The following is a 26174-nucleotide window of genomic DNA, read 5'->3' as shown; positions in this document are numbered from 1 at the left end:
GAATTTATGATCTGTTGGTGGTAAAAATCACAACAATGCTCAGCCTGTATGTCACAGGCAAGAATCATAAATTGACATGCTTTGAAAACACTGTCCTGATTGCTCCCTAAAAATTCATGTATTCCTCTGACCACTTGATGCTGTCTAGGGGCAGCATGCCCAGGGCATCAAGTTTTACATACTGTAAACTTGTGTGACAGCATTATATTTTTCCCTGCATCTCCAGTTTCTGTTTTACAGAAATTCTTGTTGTCAATACATTTTCTATCACACAAATTAGAGATTATCCTCATTTTTCCATGCAAGTTAAAATTGTTACAATAAATATGTTACAGAGAAACATTCTGGGAGAGTATTGCATTATCTGGTTTCTTTGCTATTTTAGATATTACAGATATCCTAGAATTTATTTTAATCTGTGCTGTCTAAATCCCTAGTGCTTGCATTTTCAGGTGAGTGGCCTTAGCACAAGAAGTGCCCCAGAGTGGTTGCACAGTTACCATCTCTTCTTTGTCCCATCCCTTGTTATTCAGGTGTTCATTATATCCTTGTGTTTCATGTATGTACTGAGACAGGTTTTGGGTGGGTATCCACACTATCATATTCATAATATGTAGGCTAACCTCACTTCAAGGAAGTAAAGTTTCTGTCACCCACATATCACTACTATACCGATAGACATTCATTGTCAGATGGGTTGGTATTACAGCACAAGGTTCATCATCTAGAGAGAGCCATTAATGAGTCCTTATACCCATCAGCCTACAGAGCCATTTTTAGCAGTTTGTATACTAAACCAATACATCCAGTATCTGTTTAGACACTGAGTTGTCTTCTGATTTCTCAGATTCTTTTTGAATGTATAAAACCAAATGATATTTTCTTGTATTTTCAATAATGTACTTAGTGTATTATCAGATTGGATTATTGCCTTGGGATATTAGTTGCTCTTGAGATCAAGAATTATGTAATTCTCTTGTAATTTGCGAAGAATTGCCTTCCTCATATCCTTATAAGAACATTGAAAATATTCTAAATCTTACTTTCTCTTTGTAAGCACTGCTATACTGTGATAAGTTAGTGTGAAGGCTTTGCACATCCTTGTCTGTCTTCTGAGTAGAGTGGATTGATGACAGTTGTCTTCAGTTTGTGTAGTGATAGGTTCAATATGTTGACTTCTATCTTCATTAGACACTGTGATATTTTGCCCTAGGCCTTTCATAGATATAGTGACATAGTTATGAGCCTTTTCTCACTGATTGTACATAGTTTGTGCCTTGGTGTTGTTTGGTTTCTTCTTGTTGAAACAGTTTTGAATCTCAGGCATGAAATCAAGTTGAGTTTACTTTTTGCATCTATTAGACAGAAACTTTTTTGAGTTTACACTGGTGCACCTGTACTGTTGTTATTTTCTGTGTGCGTATTATTAGAGTCAGTTGCTTTTGGATGCAGGTAAAGTCTGCTTTGGGTGATAACTGTACCACATTCCCTTTCTGTATTCTGCACTATTTTCTGTGCAAGTTTTACTGGGATTTTTCAGACAGAAATTGTGAATTTGATGCTGCATATGTTTAGTCCTCAGACAGTGTTAGAAGGAATACTAAGGGCATGGATTTGCCTACTTGCTTAATACCTGGCCTAGAGTTATGATATAGAAAGCTTACTTGCTTATTGTTCCTAGGGAATCAGTATTTTCCTCATCAATTCTCATTAATTTTATAGGACATTCCATGGTAATCCATCATCTTGCTTTTCCCAACCTAAACTTCTGAGGCAGGGGCATTGAAAGAGACCATTCATATATCTGTTATGATATATGAATCAGTTGATGTGAGAGAAATATAAGATCAATGAAATACATAAAAAGCACTGAATATTTGCTGATACCGTGGTCATGATAACTTTCCTTAGTAATAGTATGTTCATGTTCAGGATGAATTCTTATCTTTTTATTCATGCATAAGCATATGTATGTATATGTATTTGTGTGCATATATGTGTATGTATATATTTTGATACATATGCCTGGAGACCCATATCACATATTCTTTCTCTCATGTGAACCTATGAGAGTGATGGCCAGAGATTAAATCCATAACAGCAAGGTTCCAAGAATCTCACTGTATTCATATTCATTACTGATTGAGAACCTAAGATGAGTCTGGAACTATGCCAAGATTCAGATATATTCATGTTCAGGAAGATATTCCAACAGTGATAGTATTTTACCAGATTTGATATAACGAGCGAATCATTCCAAGGGCATATGGCTCATTTTATTTATCGCTGTCTACACATATTGCCCCTAGCAGCTATCAGTGATTTTTCTCCCATGCCTCCTCCTTGATTTTGTTTTCACAGAACCCATGTTCTAAACCCTTGAATTATGACTTCTTTGTGATCAATTGACACTTTCACAAGGGAAGTCCAAGGCTAACCATCATAAAGCACATATTTCTTATGGTCTTGGTAACTGATACACCATCCTCTTATCAATCTGCATGTGGACCTGAAACTTGTACATGAGTTCCTGGAACTGTAATAAAAGTTTACCACACCATTAGAAACGTGGGGGAACAACTGGCATAAAGTTTTAGCAGAATTGAATTTTATTTAAAGACATTTCTGGCTTTAATTGTTATATTTCACATATTAATGCACTCATGTAGATGTCAACAGATAAAGACCAATGCATACAAAGGTGTTTATGGGAGTTAGAAAACACGGCCATATTGAAAGGAGTAGTAAATTGGAAATACAGGGTTTTTTCTCATAATGAGTTGAAAACCTTCTTAGATGATGATGAAAATGGCAATAACTAAATCTGATGACAACTTAGTCTTTTGCAAAAGCCCTGGTATTTGGCAGATAGAATCTTTGTACTCCAAGACAACAGGCATACATGGAAAGTGAATATACTGTGTCTAATTGGTAAAATGAAATGGAATCACATCAAAGGGTCAGATATCATATTCTAGTGTGATGTCTAATGAAACGCCATTCAGTTCTAGGCATCGATCATGAGACAGTAGCCATGGGTCCTTGAGTCTAGTAGATTCAGGGAGATAAGTGCTCAGAAATAACTCTGAGTAATAGTGTTTTACAGCAGGTATACATGTGCTTTCTGTTTTTGTCTGGTACCAGTTGATATTAGAAAGGGGCCTCAGATTATATGCATATTCCTTTCCACACTAAATATGTCACTCCATGCTCTCATGTCTATAGAAATGTTGACAGAATTCCTGGTATTATTTTGCTTTTAATGTATTTTAATGTGGTTTAGCATTGTCCATAATGGAGTTTTATTAATTTCATCTTTGTGTTTTTCAAACGGTGTAGTGACATTTCAAGAAGAGTTCCAGTATTTGAAACTGGGAGAAGAGCATCAAAAAGCATGAGTGCTTCTCTGGTAAACACTCCTCAGGTCAGTGTGCTGTCCACGTTTGTGTTAGAAATCTCTGTATCATTCACACCATTCAAAAGTTTTAATATCTATATGTGGTAATGGTATCTAAAGGGCTTATTTTCTATTATCTTAATTTACTTATGGAATAATGAAAATTTAGTGTTTAGACCTTTCACTTACATAGCACCATTATATTTTCACTGGATTTTCAACTGTGAGGACATCCAATTTCTGTGGACTGAAGACCTACAGATCTAAAAATGAATCTATTGTAAATGATTCTTAAAAACTTTATTGATGGCTAACTTCTACATTAGATGGAGTTGGGTCCTTTTACTTTAATGTGGAAGGAAAGTCTCATGTGTCACATAAGTTGCATTTCAGATATGGTCAGGGTTCCAGACAAAAGCTTGTGATTGTGGATATAGAAATATGTGGATACTGATATCACTGAGCAATATATGGAAGAGAAAAATTTGTAGGATAAAATTATAAGAGCCCAGTCTGGAATCCTAAAAAAAAATATTAGCTTACTAGAGGCACAGATGATGGCAGGAATATATGTCTTTCTTTTGCCTTAACACTGATTGTGTGCAGGTGCAGATTGCATTTTTTTTTAATTTTACAACTTTTTTCTTCTTTTTTAATTAATGAATGAATTAATTAATTTATGTTTTTATACTCCAGATTTAACCCCCCAGCAATCTACCCTCTTATTGTTCCGTGCCGCATGCCTCCTCCCCACCTCTTGTCTCCACCTGGATTTCGCCACCCTCCAACCCATCCTCCCACTCAACCCAAATTCTAAAATCCCTGGGGCCTCCAGTCTCTTGAGGGTTAGGTACATCTTCTCTTACTGAACAAAGATCCAGCTGTCCTCTACTGTATATGTGTTGGGGGTCTCATAACAGCTGGTGTATGCTGCATGGTTGATGTTCTAGGATCTGAGATATCTGAGGATCTGAGGGTCCAGGTTAATTGAGACTGCTACTTCTCCTACAGGATTGCCCTCCTCCTCAGCTTCTTCTTGCCTTTCCCTAAATCAACCAGAGAGGTCAGTAGCTTCTGTCCATTGGTTGGGTGCAAATATCTGTATCTGACCCTTTCAGCTGCTTCTTGGGTTTTCTGGAGTGCAGACATGATAGGTCTTTTTTTGTGAGCACTCCAAAGCCTCAGTAACAGTGTCAAGCCTTGGGAGCCCCTCTTGAGCTGAATCCCACTTTGGGCCTGTTGCTGTACCTTCTTTTGCTCTGCCTCCTCTCCATTTCCAACCCTGCAGTTCTTTCAGACAGGAACAAATATGGGTCAGAGTTTTGACTGTGGGATGGCAACCCTCTCACTCACTCGATGCTCTGTCTTCTTGCTGGAGGTTGGCTCTGTAAGTTTCCTCTCCCTATTGTCAGGAATTAAATCTAAGATCCTTCCCTTAGAGTCCTGAGAGTCTCTCACCTCCCAGGTCTCTGGTGCATTCTAAAGGAGTCCCTGCAACCTCCCACCTCCTGAGGTTACATGTTTCCATTCTTTCTGCTGGCCCTTAGGGCTTCAGTCCTTTTCCCCCACCCAATACCAGATCAGGTTCCCCTTTTCTCTGCCCCCTCCCCTGTCCACTTTGACTCCCAGGTCCCTCCCTCCTTACCTGTGATTGCTTTTTTCTCCCTCCAGTGAGGCTGAGGAGTCCTCACTTGGGCCCTTCAGCTTTTGATCTTTTTGAGTTCTGTGGACTGTGTCTTTATTTTATTTACTTATTTGTTTATTTATTTATTTATTGGCATTTTCTGGGTCATGATGATCATGGGTATGTTTACACCTGAAATCTGTTTGTCTCAGAAGAGATACTCCCCAGTGTGGAGCTCTATGACAAGTTCTCAATACAGAAATAGTTATTTCCCTTTGTCTTTTGGTGTGTGAGTTCACTTCTGAGTCTTCAATTCTACTCCATTGTCCTGCCTGCCTGTCTTTGTACCAGTTCCATATGTTTTTTTATCACTATTGCTTTGTAGTAGAGTTTGAGGTCAGGGATGGATATTCCCATCGAAATTCTCATATTATTGAGATGGTATTTGCTATCGTGGGGTTTTTGTTATTCCAAGTCAATTTGGGAATTGCTCTATCTCTGAAGAATTGAGTTGGAATTTTGATGGGTATTGCATTGATTCTGGAGATTGCTTTTGGTAAGATGGACATTTTTCTGTTAATCTTGCTGATCCATGAGCATGCGAGATCTTTCCATCTTCTGAGGTGCTCTTCAAATTCTTTCTTCAGGCACTTGTCAAACAGTTCTTGTCAAATAGACCTTTCACTATTGGTTAAAGTCACACTAAATATTTTATAGTACTTGTGAGTATTGTGAAGAGTGTTGTTTCCCTAATTTCTTTCCCAGCCCTTTTATCCTTTGAGTAGAAGAAGGCTTCTGATTTGTTTGAGTTAATGTTATACCCAGTCTGTTTGCTGTTCACCAGCTCTATGAGTTCTCTGGGAGAATTTTGGTTGTCACTTATGTATACCATCATATCATCTGCAAATACTGATATCTTGACTTCTTCCTTTCCAATTTGTATCCCTTTGCCCTCCTTTTGTAGTCTAATTGCTCTTTCCAGAACTTTGAGTACTATGTTGGATAGGGAGAGAGTAGAGTCTTGTCTAATCCTTGATTTTAGTCGAAGTGCTTGTAGTTTCTCTCCATTTAGTTTGATTTTTGGCTATTGGTTTGCTGTACATTGGCTTTCTTTCATTATATTTTGTTAAGGGCATTGAATTACTGCTCTTTCCTAGGTTTATAACAAGTAGGCGTCTTGTATTTTGTCAAAAGCTTTTTAAGCATATAATAAGATGATCATTTGTCTTCTTTCTTTGAGATTCTTGATACACTTTATTATATTGATGGATTTTTGTATATTGAACCATCTCTGAATCCCTGGGATCAAGCCTACTTGATCATGGTGAATGATCATTTTGATGTGTTCTTGGATTCAGTTTGCTAGAATTTTATTGAGTATTTTGAATTTATATTCCTATGGAAAATTGGTCTTACATTCTCTTTCTTTGTCGGGTCCTTGAGTGTTTATGCATCAGTGTAACTGTGGCTTCATAGAAGAAATTAGGTAGTGTTCCTTCTGATTATGTTTTTTGGAATAATTTATAAAGTATTGGTATTACATCTTCATTGAACATCTAATAGACTTCTGCATTAAAGCCATCTCAGTCTGGGCTTTTTTTAAGGGGGGGAGTGGGAAACTTTTATTGACTGCTTCTATTAGTTTGGGAGTTATGGTTTTTGTGATCCTGATTTAACTTTTATACCTGGAAATAAGCTAGAAAATCTCCTAGTTTATCTAAATTTTCCAGTTATGTTGAATATAATCTTTTGTTATAGTATCTCATGATTTTTTGAATTTCCTCAGTTTCTATTCTTATGCCTCCCTTTTCATTTCTGATTTTGTTAATTTCTCGATACAGTCTCTGTGCCCTTTAGTTAGTCTGACTAAGGGTTTATCCATATAAAGTACCAGCTCCTGGTTTGTTTTTTGTTTTTTTTTTTAATTCTTTGTATAGTTTTCTTTGTTGCTACTTGGTTGACTTCATCTCTGAGTTTGATTGTTTCCTGCCCTTTTTTTTTATTGTTGTTTTTTGGATTTGTTTTTTTCGAGACAGGGTTTCTCTGTATAGGCCTGGCTGTCCTGGAATTCACTCTGTAGACCAGGCTGGCCTTGAACTCAGAAATCCGCCTGCCTCTGCTTCCCAGAGTGCTGGGAATATAGGCTTGTGCCACTACCGCCCGGCTTCTCCAATTTCTTTATGGATGCACTCAAAGCCATGAATTTTCTTCCAGTCTTTGTGTCCAATAAGTTTGGATACGTTGTTCCTTCATTTTTGTTAAATTCTAAAAATTCTCTAATTTCTATCTATATTTCTCCCCTGACCAAGTTATTATTGAGTAATGAGTATTTCAGCTTCCATATGTATGTGGGCTTTCTGTTGTTTTTCTTGTTACTGAATACAATTCTATTCCATGGTGATGTGATAGGATGCATGAGATTATTGCAATCTTCCAGTATCAGTTGAAGAGTGTGTGTGTGTGTGTGTGTGTGTGTGTGTGTAATTTGTTTTATGGTGAAATGTTCTGTAAATTAAATCCATTTGGTTCATCATTAAATCCATTTGGTTCATAACGTCTGTTAGTTTCACTATGTCTCTGTTTAGTTTCTGTTTCCATGATCTGTCTATGGAAATCTCCCACTATTATGGTGTCAGGCTCAATGTGTGCCTTGACCTTTAGTAAAGTTTTGTTTAAAAATGTGAATGTCCTTGCTTTTGGGACATAAATGTTCACAAATGAGAGTTTATCTTGGTAGATATTGCCTTTGATGTGAATGAAGTGTTGTCCTTCCTCAACTTTTTAAATTACCTTTGGTTGAAAATTTTTTTGTTTTGTTTTTGTTTTTTTGGAGGGGGTTTTTGTTTGTTTGCTTGCTTTTTGATATTTGAATGGCTACTCTAGCTTGTTACTTGGGACCATTTGCTTGGAATTTCTTTTCCAATTTTGTTCCCTTTTCTTTAGAAGGAAGAATTGTTTATCTACTGTGTTTCTTCTTCCCTGAAATGATCATCAGTAAAACTACAGGATTCTATTGTTGTATTTTTTTCATGTATATAATTGACCTTCTGCATGTTTTTATGTACACTGAATGATATGTTATGCGCCTAGATCACTGGGTTCAGCATCAAACCCTTGAGACTGAAGTCACAACAAGTGCATTTACCTCTTATGCATCTTTTCATGCCCCAGTATTATATTTCTGATGCTCATTTGTAACAAACATGTTTAACCTGGGTATTATTGTTTTTGAAAAACAAAGGAAAACTTGAAAGTAATACTTATCTATGCAAGGTACTATTCGGATACACAAATGAGGTGATATTCCAAAGAATGAAAATAGCATTATGTAACAAGATTGAAATGTTCCATTAAGTCAATCCCATGAGGAATAAAATATTCCATATTAATGAAGTGTTAGCATGGTTCTCCCTCAGCTTAAAACAAGATTTAATCAAAGAAAATGATTCTACTTCATGGGAATGCATTGTGACACAGGCCGTTTATTTACACATACATACATACATACCTAAGTATTCTGGTGTGAAAGGTCATATGGTGATTATATCATGCATTCTCAGAGAGATATAAATGCAAGGAAGTCTACGTATTTTAGGAAAGTAAATTTTTTAGAGTAAACATCTTTTTGTATGATGTATATTTGTTACATTTGCCTGAAATTATGTATATGTGCTGTATATTCTTCCTGCCAGTGGTGTTCAGCATTGATCATTGCATTTTAAAGAATCCATTGTGTAGTAACATGAGGTTTCTGGGAAACAAATTTCATAATAGAGGAATTTAAAAGATATTACACAATCCCAACTGCACACATAAATTTTGAATGTAATGCTGGTGGCAAATCTTTCATTTGCTGCTAAAGTCCCATAAAACCACAGAAAATTCATAAAGTTAAGAGCCTTAATAAATGAGAACATTGTATTATGTCATTTTATAGATTGTGTGTGGAAGCGCAGTAATTCATAACTTGAGACACATTTCCATGAAACTTTTAGAAAACATTTGTCTTTCAATATTTTTTTTTCCTCATCTGTATCAGAAAGTATCTTCTATTCTTAGGGGCTTTTTATTAACAGAGGAAATGAATTTTGTTCAGTAGCAAATAACTAGTTTTCCATTATAGGGTCCAATAACCTTCAAGGATGTGGCTGTGGAATTCTCACAGGAGGAATGGGAATGTCTCAGTTTTGCTCAGCGGACACTGTACATGGATGTGATATTGGAGAACTACAACAATCTATTGTTTGTGGGTAAGACTACACTTGTTGAATTCCTGAATCATTATTTGTATTTTCTTACATTCTATTTATGTAAACTCGCTAAAATGTCAAGAGACCATTAGAATAAGGGAAGTTGTGATTAGAATCACCTCTCCTGGGCATATATCCAAAGGATTCCCCGGCATGCAATAAAGACACATGCTCCATTATGTTCATAGCAGCCTTATTTATAATAGCCAGAAGCTGGAAAGAACCCAGATGCCCCTCAAAGGAGGAATGGATACAGAAAATGTGGTATATTTACACAATGGAATACTACTCAGCAATTAGAAACAATGAATTCACAACATTTTTAGGCAAATGGTTTGATCTGGAAAATATCATCCTAAGTGAGGTAACCCAATCACAAAAGAATACACATGGAATGCAATCTCTGATAAGTGGATATTAATTAGCCCAGAAGCCCTGAATACCCAAGGCACAAATCGCATAACAAATGACTCCCATGAAGAAGTATGGAGAGGGTCCTGATCCTGGAAAGGATTGATCTAGCATGGGAAGGGAATATAAGGACAGAGAAAAAGGAGGGAGGTGATTGGAGAAGGGATGGAGAAAAGAAGGTTTATGGGACATATGGAGAGGGGGGATCTGGGAAAGGGGAAATCATTTGGAATGTAAACAAAGAATATAGAAAATAAAAATATTAAAAAAAGAAAAAGAAAGAAAGAAAGGGAATGTTGAGGAAAAAAAAAAGAATCACAACTTCTTCATGGTATTTACTTTACAGTTCTCTGGTTTCTTTGGAAGAGTATTCAGTGCCATATTCTAAGAGGTCTTTCCATACCTCTTATATTGCTTTAATTGGAAACTTCTGAGTTGGAAAAAATATTCACAATAAGGTATTATATTTCTGTACACATAATTATTTCAGCACTTAATTTGATTATTATATTAAATTCTTTATTTATGACTTTTCAGCCTTAATATTGGTTTTTATTATCAAAACACTTGTATCCAATTAAGCAGTTCTCTACAAACCACAAAATTTAGTACTTCCTGTCAGATAGAAAGAGAAAAATGTAAACAGTAAGCAACTCCTTTCAATAGAGACAAAGCCCACATGATGTTTTGATATTAGACATTCTGATTTGTGTAAGTTGGAATCTCTGGGTTGTTTTAGTTTCCATTTCCTTGTTCACTAAGTACTTTGAAGGTGTCTTTAAGTGCTTATCATCCATTTCACATTCCTTTGTTTTCAATTTTAGTTCTATACCCCAATGTTTGATTGGGTTGTTTTGTTTCTTGATGGTTATCTTCTTACATTCTTTTTTCTTTTTGGGTATTAGATCTCTGTTGGACATGGGATTAGAGAATAATTTTTCCCAACCTGTAGGTTGCTGGTTTGTCGTTTTTGACTTACAAAAGCTGTCTAGTTTCATGAGGTCACATTTATAGATTCTTGATCTTAGAACCTGAACCATTGGAATTATGTTTAGTAATTTTCCCCCTGTGCCAAGGTGTTTGAGGTCTTTTGAACTTTTTTCTCTTTTTAGATTGAGTGTATGTGGTTTTATGTTGAAATTCTAATTCTACTTGGACTTGAGCTTTGTGCACAGTGATAGATATGTATCTATTTTCCTTTTTCTACATACAGAGTGCCAGTTAGACCAGCACCACTTGTTGAAGATAAGTGCTTTCTGTTGTATATTTTTAGCCTCTTTATCAAAGAACAATTGTCCATAATTATGTGATTTTATTTCTGGATCTTCACTTCTTAGATCAACCTGTCTGTCTCTGTACCAATACCATGTTGTTTTAATCAGGATTCTTGTGTAGTGTAGCTTGGGGTCTAGGATGGTGATTTCTCATAGTGCTTTTATTAAGTTTTTTTTTTTGTTTTTTTTTTTGTTTTTTTTGTTTTGTTTTTTTTTAGCTACTCTGGTTCTTATTGCTTTTCCAGATGAATCTGAGAATTTCCTTTTCCATAACTTTGAAAAATTTTGTTGGGATTTGATGGTAATTAATCTGTATATTAAATCTGTATATTAAATCTGTATATTGCTGGGTGGTGATGGTGCACGCCTTTAATCCCAGCACTTGGGAGGCAGAGGCAGGAGGATTTCTGAGTTCGAGGCCAGCCTGGTCTACAAAGTGATTTCCAGGACAGCCAGGGAGGGCTACACAGAGAAACCCTGTCTCAAAAAACAAACAAACAAAATCTGTATATTGCTTTTGGTAGAATGGTCATTTTTACTATCTTCTACCAATTCATGAGAATGGTAGATCTCTCTATTTTCTGAGGTCTTACTCAATTTCTTTCTTGAGAGACTTGAAGGTTTGTGGGGTTTTTTGTTGTTGTTTTTTGGGTTTTTTTTTTTTTTTTTTTTTTGGTTTTTTTTTTTTTTTTGGTTTTTTTTGTTTGGTGTTTGTTGTGGATTTGTTTTTTGTTTTGTTTTGTTTTGTTTTTTTGAGACAGAGTTTCTCTGTATAGCCTTGGCTGGCCTGGAACTCACTCTGTAGACCAGGCTGGCCTTGAACTCAAATCCCAGAGTGCTGGGATTACAGGCATGTGCCACCACCTGCTGGCTTGAAGTTCTTGTCATGAAGATATTTCACTTGTTTGGTTAGAGGTTACCCCAAGTTTTTTTATGTGATTTGTGACTACTTTGAATGGTGTTGTTTCTCCAATTCCTTTCTTGTCCCATTTATCCTTCCTGTAAGGGAAGACTAGTGATTTATTTGAGTTAATTTTATATCCAGCTACATTATAAAAGTTGTTTATCAGCTATAGAAGAACTCTGCTAGAATTCGTGTATACTATGATATCATCATGTGGTATCTGTCTAGAAAACCATCCATTTCATCTAGATTTTCCAGTTTTGTTGAATATAGGCTTTTGTAGTAGGATCTGGTGATTTTTTTTCTTCCATTGTGTTGTTATGTGTCTCTTTTCAGTTCTGATTTTCTTAGTTTGGATACTGTCTCTGGGCCCTTTAGTTTGTTTAGCTAGGAGTTTATCTTACTGATTTTTGCAACAAAAAAAAACAAAAAAAAACATTATTTGTTTTTCTTGATTCTTTGTATAGTTCTTTTTGTTTCTATTTGATTGAATTCATCTCTGAGTTTAACTATTTGCTGGCATCTACTCCTCTTGGGTTTGTTTGCTTCTTTTTGTGCTAGAGCTCTCAGATGTGCTACTGAGTTGCTAGTGTAGGATCTCTCCAGTTGATTTACCAATGCATTCATTGTTCCATAAGTGTCTTCCTATTCATTGAGTTTCAGGAAATCTTTAATTTCTTTTGTTATTTCTTCCCTGACCAATTTATCACAGAGTAGAGAGTTATTCTTTTTCCAGGGTTATGTGAGTTTTCTGTTGTTTGTGTTGTTATTAAAGACCGGCCTGGGTCTGGAGAGATGGCTCAGTGGATAAAAGCACTGACTGTTCTTCCGAAGGTCTTGAGTTCTAATCCCAGCGACCACATTATGGCTAAGAGCCATCCATAATGAGATTGATACCCTCTTCTGGGGTGTGTAAAGATATCTACAGTGTACTTACATATAATAAGTAAATCTTTTTAAAAAAGAACAGGCTTACTCTGTGGTGATCTGATAGGGTTCATGCGATTATTTCAATCTTCTTGTATCAGTTGAGGCTTGTTTTGTGACTGGTTATATGGACAGCTTTGAAGAAGGTACCATGAGGTGCTGAGAAGCAGGTACTTATACATTCTTTTATTTTAGGGTGAAATGTTCTGTAGATTTCCACTCAATCAATTTAGTTGATAACCTCTATTAATTTCATCATGTCGCTGTTTAATTTTTGTTTTAATGACCTGTCCATTAGTGAGAATTGGGTGTTTAAGTCTTCCCCTATATTGTGTGGGGTTCAATGTGTAATTTGAGCTTTAATAAAACTTTTATTAATGTGAATGCCCTTGTATTTGGGGCATAGGTGTTCAGAATTGAGACTGTTTCTTGGTGAATTTTTCTTTGATGAATATAAAATGTCTGTCTTCCTCATCTCCCTTGAATACCTTTGGTTGAAAGTCTATTTTATTGAACATTAGTATAGCAAATGTTCTTGTTTCTTGGGAGCATTTGCTAGGAAGACTTTTTCCCGGTTTTACTCTGAAATGGTGTCTGTCTTTGTTATTGAGGTGTGTTTTATGTAAGTAGCAAAAATTCTGGATCCTGTTTTGTATACCCAGTCTGTTAGTATACATACCTTTTTATAGGGGTAAAGAGTCCATTGATATTGAGAGATAGTCAAGACAGATGACTATTGGCTCCTGTTATGTTTGCTTTTGTAGATGACTTTATGTGCTTGTGGTTCTCTTCTTTTGGCTTTGTTGTGAGATGATTAATATCTTGTTTTTTCTGTGGTATAAGTACCCTCCTTTTTTTGGTTTTTCCTTCTAGAATACTCTGTAAGGCTGAATTGGTTTATAGCTATTGTTTGAATTTCATTTAGTGTTGGAATATTTTGTTTTTTCCGTCTGTGTTGATTGAGAGTTTTGCCTCGTATAGTAGCCTGGGCTGTCATTTGAGTTCTGTTAGGGTCGGCATGACCTCTGTGCAATCTCTCTTGACTTTTCATGTGTCAGTTGAGTAGTCAGGTGTAATTCTGTTAGGTCTGCCTTTATATAAAGACTTGCAGCTTTTAATATTGTTTCTTTGTTCTGTGCATTTAATGTTTTGAATATTATGTGATGAGAGGATTTAAGCTGGGTCTCATCAGTTCCTATTATCCTTAGAGTTTGTTTTTTTATTGTGTCCTGGTTTTCCTAGATGTTTGGGGTTATGAGATTTTTAGGTTTTCAATTTGCTTTGACTTTTTTTTTAAAATTTGGTTTGTTTGTTTGTTTGTTTCCGAGCCAAGGTTTCTCTGCCTAGCCCTGGCTGTCCTGGAACTCACTCTGTAGACCAGGCTGGCCTCAAACTCAGAAATCTGCCTGCTTCTGCCTCCCAAGTGCTGGGATTACAGGCTCCTATATTTCTTTATGGGATTTGTTTACTCTTTAATGTCTTCTACCTATTTACCCACATTTTCCTGTATCTTTTCAGTTAGTTATTATAGCCTCTTTAAAGGACTCTATTATCTTCTTGGCATAGTATTTTAGATCAGCTTCCTTATTTTCAGGTGTGTTGTACCAGGGCTGGCTGTAATGGGAGAACTATGTTCTGATGCCAAAGTATATTGGCTTCTATTGCTTATGCTCTTCCACTTGCCTCTCACCATTTGATTATCCCCGATGCTAGGTGGTCTGAGTGTCTTTGACTGATGCCTGCCTCTTGTGTCCCTGAGTTGGTGCCAGTATCCTGGCAGGCCAGTTGACTGGGCTATAGCAAACCTCAAATCAGACCTTTAGACTGTGGGGCTGTTGCCTTTTTTGTTGCTGTTTTCCTAGGAGGTCTTCAGATTGTGTGTTCTGTTGCCCTGCATGATCCATAAGAGTTGCCCTGTGTGCAGTGAATTTCCTGGATTCCTTGAGACTTTGGTGTTTTCAGAGGTTCAGACAATGTGGCCATGTGCTGAGGCAGAAGGAGCAGGCTAAAGGGGAGTGGAATTCAGAATGCATGAGTTTGGGGGTGGATGGGTCCAGAGACCACTGGGTTCCCTGGGATTCCCAGTGGGTTTAACTGGCAGAGAAGGTTCCTTACAAGTGCCCTGACTGTATCAGACCTCCCAGCATCTCTAAGACCAGTGTCCCCAGACAAGATGATAATTTCTTCATTTAGGGTTTTTTTGTTTTGTTTTGTTTTGTTTGTTTGTTTGTTTGTTTTTTATAGCAATGCTAAAGGTTTTAAGTAGATATACAGGTGGTTTTTTTGGAGAATTTTGTTGTTACTTGCTTATTTACATTTTGACATGTGGTCTCTGTGTTTATTACTGATACAGCATGATCTTAATCATAGCGATTTGCTCGGTGAAACAGTACAGAATTTTACATCACTGATTTCTAACTGACTAAGCTACGCAGTGTCACTATGAATCAAATTTTAATAAAAAAATTAGAGGTACATTGTTCACAGATCTACTTTGCGAAAGTTCAGTACTGATCAAACACTTATTTCTCCTAGCATCTGCAAAGTGCAATTTTAAAAACAAGATTTAGAAGTATATTGTTATTTCCTGTCAGTTGATGTAGATCAGAATTGAGGGTTTTCTGAGGATTCAAGTAATCATTATGAAAAAAGAAAAAACTGTTTTCAAAGCACAAATTCTTGAGAAGGTCTAGTTATCCTGAAATATCAGCAGACACCCATTACTGAACCTCTTTTTCCTCACTACAGCAATCCCTGATATGTCTATTTGTACGTTTTCAGGAAATCACCTCGGAAGACATCAGAAGGTCTTAGATCAAGACACAGAGTGCAATGTCCATGAGCATGTGAATATGCAAGAGAAGTCTTATAAATGTAATGAGCTCAGCAAAATGATTAATGAATCCACCCAAAGTACACCTGATAAAACTAACCACAGAGATGCCTCACTTCAATCCTCAAACCTGAAAAGACTTAAAACTAGGAAAACAAAAGAAGTTTCTAAATATAAAGACTGTGTAAAGTGTTTAAAAGAGTGCTCTATCATTAATCTAAATCAAGGACTACATATAGGGAAGAAAGAAAATAACAATAAAGAATTTGATAAGGATTTTGCATCTAAACATAAACTTATGCTGAAACAAAACAATAATGGTAAGAAGCTTTACAAATGTAGTGAATGTGACAAATGCTTTACCCACAAATGCAATCTTCGTAGTCATCAGCGAATTCATTCAGGAGAGAAACCTTTCAAATGCAGGGAATGTGACGAATGTTTTACCCAACAATCCAATCTCCGTAGTCATCAGCGAATTCATACAGGAGAGAAACCTTTCAAATGCAGTGAATGTGACAAACGCTTTACCAAAAAATTCAGTCTTAAAGTTCATCAGAGAATTCATACAGGAGAGAAACCTTTCAAATGCAGTGAATGTGACAAATGCTTTACCCAAAAATGCAGTCTTAAAATTCATCAGAGAATTCATACAGGAGAGAAACCTTACAAATGCAGTGAATGCGACAGATGTTTTCCTGACAGAGGCAGTCTTATAATTCATCATGAAACTCATACAGGAGAGAAACCTTTCAAATGCAGTAAATGTCACAAATACTTTACCCAAAAATGCAGTCTTAGAGTTCATCAGCTAATTCATACAGGGGAGAAACCTTACAAATGCAGTGAATGCGACAGATGCTTTACCTATAAAACCAGTCTTAATTTTCATCAGAGAATTCATACTGAACGATTACCTTACAAATGCAGTGAATGTGATAAATGCTTTGCTGACAAAGGCGGTCTTAGAATTCATCTCAGAATTCATATAGGAGAGAAACCTTACAAATGTAGTGAATGTGACAAATGCTTTACCCAAAAATGCAATCTTCGTAGTCATCAGCAAATTCATACAGGAGATAAACCTTACAAATGCAGTGAATGTGGTGAATGCTTTACCCAAAAATCCAATCTTCGTAGTCATCAGCGAATTCATACTGGAGAGAAACCTTACAAATGCAGTGAATGTGACAAATGCTTTACCCAAAAATGCAGTCTTAGTGTTCATCAGAGAATTCATACAGGAGAGAAACCTTTCAAATGCAGTGAATGTGACAAATGCTTTCCTGACAGAGGTGGTCTTATAAATCATTATAAAATTCATACAGGAGAGAAGCCTTACAAATGCAGTGAATGTGATGAATGCTTTACCCAAAAATCCAATCTTCGTAGTCATCAGCGAATTCATACTGGAGAGAAACCTTATAAATGCACTGAATGTGACAAATGCTTTACCCAAAAATGCGTTCTTAGTGTTCATCAGAGAATTCATACAGGAGAGAAACCTTACAAATGCAGTGAATGTGACAAATGCTTTCCTGACATAGGCGGTCTTATAATTCATCGTAAAACTCATACAGGAGAGAAACCTTACAAATGCAGTGAATGTGACAAATGCTTTACACAAAAATCCAATCTTCTTAGTCATCAGCGAATTCATACAGGAGAGAAACCTTACAAATGCAATGAATGTGACAAATGCTTTAGCCACAAATGCAATCTTCAGAGTCATCAGCTAATTCATACAGGGGAGAAACCTTACAAATGCAGTGAATGTGACAAATGCTTTACCAACAAATGCAATCTTTATAATCATCAGCTAATTCATACAGGGGAGAAGCCTTACAAATGCAGTAAATGTGACAAATGCTTTACCAACAAATGCAATCTTCATAGTCATCAGCTAGTTCATACAGGGGAGAAACCTTACAAATGCAGTGAATGTGACAAATGCTTTAAGCACAATTTTAGTCTGAAGTGTCATCAGCGAATTCATACAAGAGAATAACCTTACAAATGCAGTGAATGTGACAAATGCTTTACTGACACAGGCAGTCTTAGAATTCAGCATAGAACTCATATAGTATAAATACCTTACAAATGCAAATCTCTATGCTACAGAATTATTATAAGTATGCAAAACTTGTGAAAATCTTCATGCCATGTTCAAATCTTAGATAATGTGACCTATTTCTGTGGGGAAATACTCTGAAAATGTGACAATATAGGAAAGTTTTACTTCTTCACCCTCAAATATTATAAGATAAAGACCAAGTAGCGAAGCCAGAAGAATATAGTATTTTTATAGAATATCACTTTCCTTGAAACTGAAATAAATGATTCAAAAGGAAACCTAATTAAGGTATGTAATCCAAGTTTCAAACTGTTTAATTACTGACTGCATTCTTTATATTTAATTCACATTAAGAAATTCAGACAAATTATACATAAAAGAGGATTTGATACACTGAGCCACCTAAGGAAATAGGATGTTCTTTATCCTATAGAGAAGCCTACATGCCTGGGCAGTGGTGGTTCATGCTTTTAATCCCATCACTTTGAGGGCAGATGCAGGCAAATTTCTGAGTTCCAGGCTAGCCTGGTGTACACAGAGAAACCCTTTTCAGAAAACAAAAAAATTAAAAAAAAAATAAAGATTCCTAAAGATATGCTTGGAATATCCAGTATTCATAATCTCTATCAAACGCTGGTTTAAGTTTTAGGATAACAATTTACTATGAGTCCCTCGAACTCTCATCAAAAAGATCTTCCACATTGTCCTGTAAGTATATCCAGTAAAGCTCATTGATTAATCCAGTTTGACCTTTTATTTTTCCGTTTCCACTTGGGATCTTAGATGAATATATGTTATGTCTCTCCAGGAAATATCTCTCATGAAGCATATAATAGAGACATCACAATTTTCTGCAAATTTGTAGCATGAACTTAATACTTGTGATTTTAAGTGTGTGGATAACAACTCCTTTGGAGGGTGAAATGACCCTGTCACAGGGATTGATTAAAAGCAAATGAAACATGTACTTCCAAAGTCTTAGGATTGAAAAATCAATCCTTTGACTCTCTGTGAGTCTGCCCACATGAAAATAATTTGGATTGTATGTTACTTTTATAAACAAGGAAACACTAGGAAAAGTTTAGGAAAGTTGGAAACACTGTATTAGAGATGATGATTTGTGTTATGTAAAATTTTGTTCCAAGGAGCAAGCTTACAGCCATAGTACTGCTAGGTTTATTTAATAATCCTTGAAACAGACAATGGAGAGATGTTTACAGCCTCAACAATAAGTCTCCTCTTTTTCATGAATTCGTGGTAATATGAGAGAAAAATTTACCAAACAAATAATAATATGACTCCCTCATTTTCAGTGATATACATACATATTGTGCTGTGTAACTGCCTGTCTCTAACTCTTTAATAGCATTTGATTGAGGCAAATTCCAATAAAACCCAGAACAATGCTACCTACTGGCTCATACTACAGATCTTTATGGTGCCATGTCTTGTTGTGTCTTAAGACTCCAACACAAGAAATCTATTAGATTCCATTATTTTTCTTAAGTCATTTCCAGCAGGCTGATATTTTATACATTACTCCTTATACATCCTGAAAAATTACTCAACTTACTATCAGTGTATTCCCCTCATCTTAATTTCACCTGTGAATTCATTCTTAATAAATATCATGAACCTATGAGAAAGCTTATTAATAGTAGATGAGGAACATGCTCACACATAGTTTAGAAATAAGAAATATCCTGGAAATTCATTTGGAGGTACTGAAAAAGACAAGAGTCTTTATGTCAAGCAAATACAAAAAATATTAGAATATTCACAAAAAATTCCAGAAGGCTCAGAAAATTAGGATCTTAGAAAATGTAACAGGTTATATTGAACACATCCATACATAATATAATTTCCCCTTGCTTAAAAAAGGAACTAAAATTCTGAGTGATAACATTAAGTTGTTTTCCATATTTGTGTTTGTAGAAACATGACATGTTTAGCAGAATCTTTAGTACACCAGGGCCCTGCTTTAAATTGATTATGTCTAATTTCTGTCAGTTGGCGTGTCAGGGATGTTGAAAGCATCAGGCAATTGTAAGTTAGATGTCTGGAATAGCCCTTTACTATCTGGAAACTGCAACCAATTGGAAAGATTCTGGAAATTCCAGTTACACAAGTTCATTGGATCTAGGCCCCACTAGTTGATGACTTATTGTTGAAATAATGAGATAATTATTCCAAATATTTCACAGAGATTTAATGTGATATTGTAGAATTTTGAATTATAGACAATAAAAATAAATCTCATCTTCTACCCCTAACACAATATGATTGTCTCCATTCTATAACCAGTTACACACATAATTCTTGTCTATGGTACAGCAAGCATATGGTGATGGTGGACAGAATAGATCCAGGTAGATTCACCCTTGGAGTTATGTGGAAGAGGACACATGAAGAGTTTGAAAAGTGAAAATCATTTGCTTACTGAAAATCACCATATCACATTTGAAGAGCAAGGAATCAGAGGCTCTAGATTTGGAACGTACAGTATCTGTGGAAGAGCATTGTAAGGACCACACTATCTGCCATACTACAGGGGCCTCAAGGGCTTTCCTAGAGCAACTTCCAGTTCACTTTTTGTAACCCAGCACAACTAAGACAGTACCATGCAGGCAAAGGAAACTTCTGTTTAGCTTCAGGACTCCTTGTGGGACAGTGTGAGGATGGGAAACTTGGAGTAGGTGGGAAAAATCATTACTTGAATGAAATTGATATTCTGACGGGAGAACTCAGAAAAGGGACTGAGAACCTGAAGGAAGGAGGGATCAGAAACCTATCCCTTTTCCGGAAGATCCTAGAAGCAGCGTGGAGTGGAATAAGGAGTGGAAGAAGTGTCCCCCGTCCGTGTTCCCCAGCCCCCCTCCCGTGCCTTTGAGGGGGAATTTCAGACCTAGCCACTACTTCCTACATAGGGTGGTGCTCTAGTCCATTGTTCTTCTAGGATCTGCAGTTTCCTTAGAGGCTCTAGCCACCTGCTGAGCAAAGGACCTGTTCTGCAGAGAGTTTTCAGCCTTTGGGGGAAGGGTTCCACTCCACCCACCACTCCACCCACCTATATTTTTGGAGACCCCCCCCCCATTAAACCTCTAGCCTTGATCAGAAAATTTGTCTTGGCCTGTTAGTTCCTTTGCTCACCTGTCCTTGCAGGTGACCTTGGTTCCTCTAGACGCAGGTGTCTACAGGAAGACACTTTTATCTCACAGCACTAAAAATATTCCTTGATCTGCATTTCCTGCACATTTCGGCCTTGAAAAAAGTATCAGTCTCCCCATTTTGGGTGGAATTGCATCAAAGTACCCATGAAACATCCCAGGGTACAGGAGAGTTTGCTTACTAGACAGACAAGAACTGGACTATCACTGAGACTAGTTTCTCTCCTGTTCACTGACCCTCAAATCCTCAGGTCCATATCTTAACTGTGTTGGTAGCCTACTAACTATGCAAGTGTGACTCATTCTGATTTTTTAAATTCTCCTTATTATCACTAGGATATTTGCATAATGATCTATACGTGGAAGTTCTTGTCTGTTTGCAAATATGGTCATATTTGCTTGGTGGCAGGTACAAAGCTTGTATATGTGTGTGGTGTGTGTGTGTGTGTGTGTACACACACACACATATGTAGTTTACATCCATCTATGGTTTCTAACTCCCCTGTTTTATCGCTGGGCTAGTAAAGAGAGTGGCCTTTGCTGTTGGAGATTTTTCATTCCTAGTGAGCTTTTTAGATCTTAGTCCCTTAAAAACCACTGGAATTTGATGGAATGTCTTAGCTGTCTTTAAAGTTATGGTTGTATAAACATAGATTAAGCTAGGAAAAACTCCATATTTATTTCCCATCTGAAATATATGAGCTGTCAGTTGTAAATACAGCATTCAGAAATATGTCTTCATATACTGATTTATTACTGTTATACCTTAGAATCTTTAAAACACTTTATCTATGCACGCTGTTAGATGATATTAGGCCACAATGTTTTTCTAGTTTGAAAATGTAATATACATTAAGATAACAATAGAGATCAAAATTCAGATAATCCTGATCAGGTAACTACGTGAAAAATTCTGTGTCTTTTTTCTCCATACAAAATAGTGCCTTGTTCCCATGCATACAAGGCTAAGGTGGCCTGCTGCTGATTGCTTTTGATTTGTGGTCTTGAAAATGCATCTTTTTCCCTCTATCATTCAGAAGTCACCTAGTATATAATGTGAGGTCTTAAGAAACAACTTTCTGACTCTGCCTTTTAGTACTGGGGTTAAGTCAGTGCAAGAATAGATCTGGCTCAGACACTCACCTTTCTAGGTTATTTTTACAATTTCTTAACAGTCAACTCAAGAGGATGGTCATTACCTAGAATCTGCTCAGCTGGCTTTGAACTGAGATTGGAAGATTTAGAACTGTAGGCGTGTGGGATTTTTCCTGTACTTCTTAGTCCTTGTGTTTTCAGAGAAAACCACCCTGCAAGTTGATGAGCATTTTATAAATGAATGTTAGATCTCACAGAGCAAAAATGTGATCTCAGAAAGGAAGAGAACATTGCATGAGCCTTAGCCTATTCTTCAAGTTGGTGATTACTGGAGGTATAATTCATCCTTCATATTTTGTTCCACGGAAACTTCAGGAACTCAGTACAGTACACTCATTCAAATTATTTAATTCCATTTGCACCTTTATTTGAATGACCTCTGATTAGAAGTGATGGGTCTCAAGTTATTCTAACTAAAACTGTTCCACAAAAATTTTTTCTCATCTGAAACTGGATGTGAGCTGAGGAAATTTGTGCAGAATTGTGGTTGTTTCTCTTTTTCAGTTGAGCAAAGCACTTTTAGAAGTTGAGGTACTTTCTCTAGAATATATTTCTCATGTGGAAGGCTCACTGATAAGGATGACTTTTTCAACTGAGAAGCAAAACAAAGATGCTTGTCAGGTGCTGTGAAAGGAGACAATTACAGGTATTTTTCAGGTTTGAGATAGGGATGATCAGCCTTTCAGGAGCCTGGGAAGGAAATGTGCACGTTCTCTTGGAGGCTGTTGTGAGGGTATACCAGTTCATTGAGGTGTTTTTATTTTTTTAATTAATTAATTAATATTTAGATTTTAATAGGAAATTTGTTCAGTTTCCAAAGCACATGGTAGCCAATAACCATCCTTAATGTCAGTTTTGGACATCTGATGCCTTTTTCTGAGTGCAGTTGGCAACAGACATAGAGAGTACATACAAATTCTCTGACAACCTATAAGCCTCAGCTAACATAAAAAAATATCTGTTGAGAAAGTGTGGAAGCAAAGATGGTACAAGTTTGTTTCCACATTCTTTCTATGTATACTTGATTCTGTATGAATCTATTTTACATAATCTCAAAACTTTCCTAATGTTCATGTGATTGACTTTCTACGTACGTATTAATATTAGGGAAATTTTACTTTATTGGACTGACTATCAGTGTTGATGTTACTATACCCTTGATAACAGTATTAAATGATTTTTATTATGATTGTAGCATATTGTAACATCAGGAAAATTCATGTTTCCTGATTTTTTTCCCCTGGAAGACATAGAAGATTCTTCAAACACTACCTATTTTTTGTTCCATTTTTCCATTTCCATAATGACTTTTATAAAAATTGTTTGGTATCTGCACAAACTTGTAAAATGTCTCGATTGACTTGCTTTCTTTTTTTTGTTTTGGTTTTTGTTTTTGTTTTTGTTTTCCGGTTTTTTGGATTTCGTTTTTTCAAGACAGGGTTTCTCTGTATAGCCCTGGCTGTCCTAGAACTCACTCTGTAGACCAGGCTGGCCTCGAACTCAGAAATCCGCCTGCCTCTGCCTCCCAGAGTGCTGGGATTACAGGTGTGCGCCACCACCGCCCAGCTCGACTGACTTTCTATTGCTATCTTCTGTTGTATTCCTCAGACAATAGTCAATAACTTCCACTATTCTAATTTAAATATTCATTTTTATTCTAATCTGGATGCTTTTGAACTCTGCTTTCTTAAAATTACATATCATTTTAGCATTCCTTTTTATATTTTGCCAAAATGGTTCATTCCTGCTGAAACATTTTTTACCATCTCTACATAATAAAAACCTTCCTTTTCAGTTGTGCACTATGTTCATTGAGAACATTCTATGGGTAGAACATGGTGGTGTGAAGGAGGCCTACTGATTTCTTAGAGTCAAATGTTAATCCAGCCACTTTGCTAAAATGTTTATGAACTGTAATTTTCTGGTAGAATTTGTTGGTTCACACATGTATACTGTCATATTATCTGAAAATTATGATACTTTGACTTCTTCCTTTCCTATTTATATCCTATTCGTCTCCTTTGGCTGTCTTATTGCTGTAGCTAGAACTTCAAGTAGTATATTGGAAGAGTCGGCTGCCTTGTACCTAATTTTAGTGGAAATGCTTTAAGTTTCTTTCCATTTAATTAGTATTTGGTTTTGGTTTGCTGTATATCATCTATATTGTGCTTAGATATGACCACTGTATCCCATCTCTCTCCAATATTTATCAAAAAGGGGTGCTGTATTTTGTCAAAAATATTTTTTGGCATGCAGTGAGATATTTATATGGTGTATTCCTTTCCATTTTTGTTTTAAAATCATATTATTATTGGGATGGCTACTCCTTGTTGTCTACTTGACTACATCTGGAATGTAATAACATCCAGAAATAGAGGGAACATCTGTGGTCCAGATCTGATTCACTAAGACATAGGCTTCTGGCCCAGAACTTGACATTTGATGACACGTGCTTTTAATCTATATCTTGAGGCATGGTGGCCATGACAAGCTTAGGTGTCAGGAGCCATCACAGGACATGACAATGTGTCATAGTATCATTGGAAAAGCTGGCGATCTTCCTGAAGTGACTTCACCTTAAACAAGGTAATTTATCATGGGGCTTCAGTAGACAGGGTACAGGATTAAATGATTTTAGGAAAGATTATTACTATTAATGTACTTTTTCTATTACTATTAAACATATATAACAGTCACTGGTGTCAACCATTCCTTTAATATCAATATTGTTTACTAGTATTCTTAGTTTTGGCCTTTGATCCTTTATAGAAGTTTGCAAAAATATTTGGTTTTGTCCCCATTTTAGGTTTTTTTAATTGTTTACAGCTTTTGCCTCAGCCTTGTTATCTGGTCTCACAATATCAGTTTCAGAGCAGTAATGTTTAATTGTTCTGAGGAGGAGAACTCTTCCTGCTTGGCTTTGGGACTTGCAGGAGAATCCTCTTGTAGTTTTTTGGTAAGGTGTTGCCAAATTAGTTTGTTCTTTCTCTACATTCCCTAGGCAGATATAGGCCTTTGCCACATCTTTGACGTATTCCAGAAAGTATTCCAGAAATTTGGGGGATTCATTTTTTTTCATGCAGTTTATGCTGGGATGTCCCTGCTCACCACAGTTAAAATATTTAAACCCTTGGGCCACTTCTAGGTTTCTAGTGTCAGCCTCTCTAATTAAGGTCATAGCGGTGGAACCTGGTCTAACGTCAGTTTTATCTAATCCACTTATCTATTGATGTAGACCTTGACCTCAGTGATCTGATTACCTCCTTGCATACAGCATTCGTATTTTTAAAGACTAAAGACTAGATTATTGTCTTCCTTTCTGCTGGATCTGATATACTCCTTTCTACCATTGAAGTCAAAGTTTGCAAAATGTCAGGGAAGGTTTCTTTTGTTTTGCATGATTTGAGGAAATGGTCCAAGTCTTTTACTTGATTCTGCAACTTTTTTTTCCCCAAGCATTTAAGGCTGCCAATAGATACAATATCATAGTTTCCTAGTCATATGCAGCCTGCACATCTATTTCAGCAAAGCAATTTTCACCCAAGTACCTCATCTGTGGAAGTCTCTCTTCCCTCTGCTCCATTGTGTCCTGCTATCTCCTTTGCCTCTTCTCTCCACCATGAGAAACACTTGAAATGTCATACAGGTTCTAGTGCTGCTTTTGCCATATGCTTCCAGTCAGTGGATTATAATATTTTTAATAGCCCAAGAAGTCAGCATGTATTGTACAAATAGCACATGCATTCCAAAATTAGTGACACTTGCCTTGCATTTTCTTACTTTTAAGTCCCCCATGGATTGCCATTCAAATTCCTGATAACCCTGTGGATGATTATAGTTTTGATACTTTTTGTGGTATACTAACATGATTTACTAATGGTTTTTGTTGTTGTTGTTGTTGTTTGGGTTTTTTGTTTTTGTTTTTTTGTTGTTGTTGTTGTTGTTGTTTTGTTTTGGTTTTTTGGTTTTGGTTTTATCAAGACAGGGTTTCTCTGTGTAGCCTTGGCAGTCCTGGAACTCACTCTGTAGACCAGGCTGGCCTCGAACTCAGAAATTTGCCTGCCTCTGCCTCCCAGAGTGCTGGGATTACAGGCATGCGCCACCACCGCCCAGCTAATGTTTGTTTTCTAATAAGCTTTGATTGGCTTTCTTTATCTT

At 36.4% G+C, this 26174-nt stretch overlaps 1 protein-coding gene across 3 annotated transcripts in view; it reads left to right on the top strand.

The window, feature by feature from the left end:
* Nucleotides 1-24749, top strand: part of LOC127681614 (zinc finger protein 665-like) — a 233961-nt gene extending 209212 nt beyond the window's left edge. For all 3 annotated transcript variants that reach the window (XM_052178082.1, XM_052178081.1, XM_052178083.1), the window contains exons 3-5: nt 3340-3424; nt 9145-9271; nt 15569-24749. In XM_052178082.1, coding sequence (XP_052034042.1) covers nt 3340-3424; nt 9145-9271; nt 15569-17628 — 2272 coding nt within the window. In that variant the 3' untranslated portion in view covers nt 17629-24749. The remainder of the gene's footprint in view (nt 1-3339; nt 3425-9144; nt 9272-15568) is intronic.
* The last annotated feature ends 1425 nt before the right edge of the window (nt 24750-26174 follow it).

Source organism: Apodemus sylvaticus, chromosome 3 (genome assembly GCF_947179515.1).
Source record: "Apodemus sylvaticus chromosome 3, mApoSyl1.1, whole genome shotgun sequence".
Lineage (NCBI taxonomy): Eukaryota > Metazoa > Chordata > Mammalia > Rodentia > Muridae > Apodemus > Apodemus sylvaticus.
This window is presented reverse-complemented; position numbering and strand designations above follow the sequence as displayed.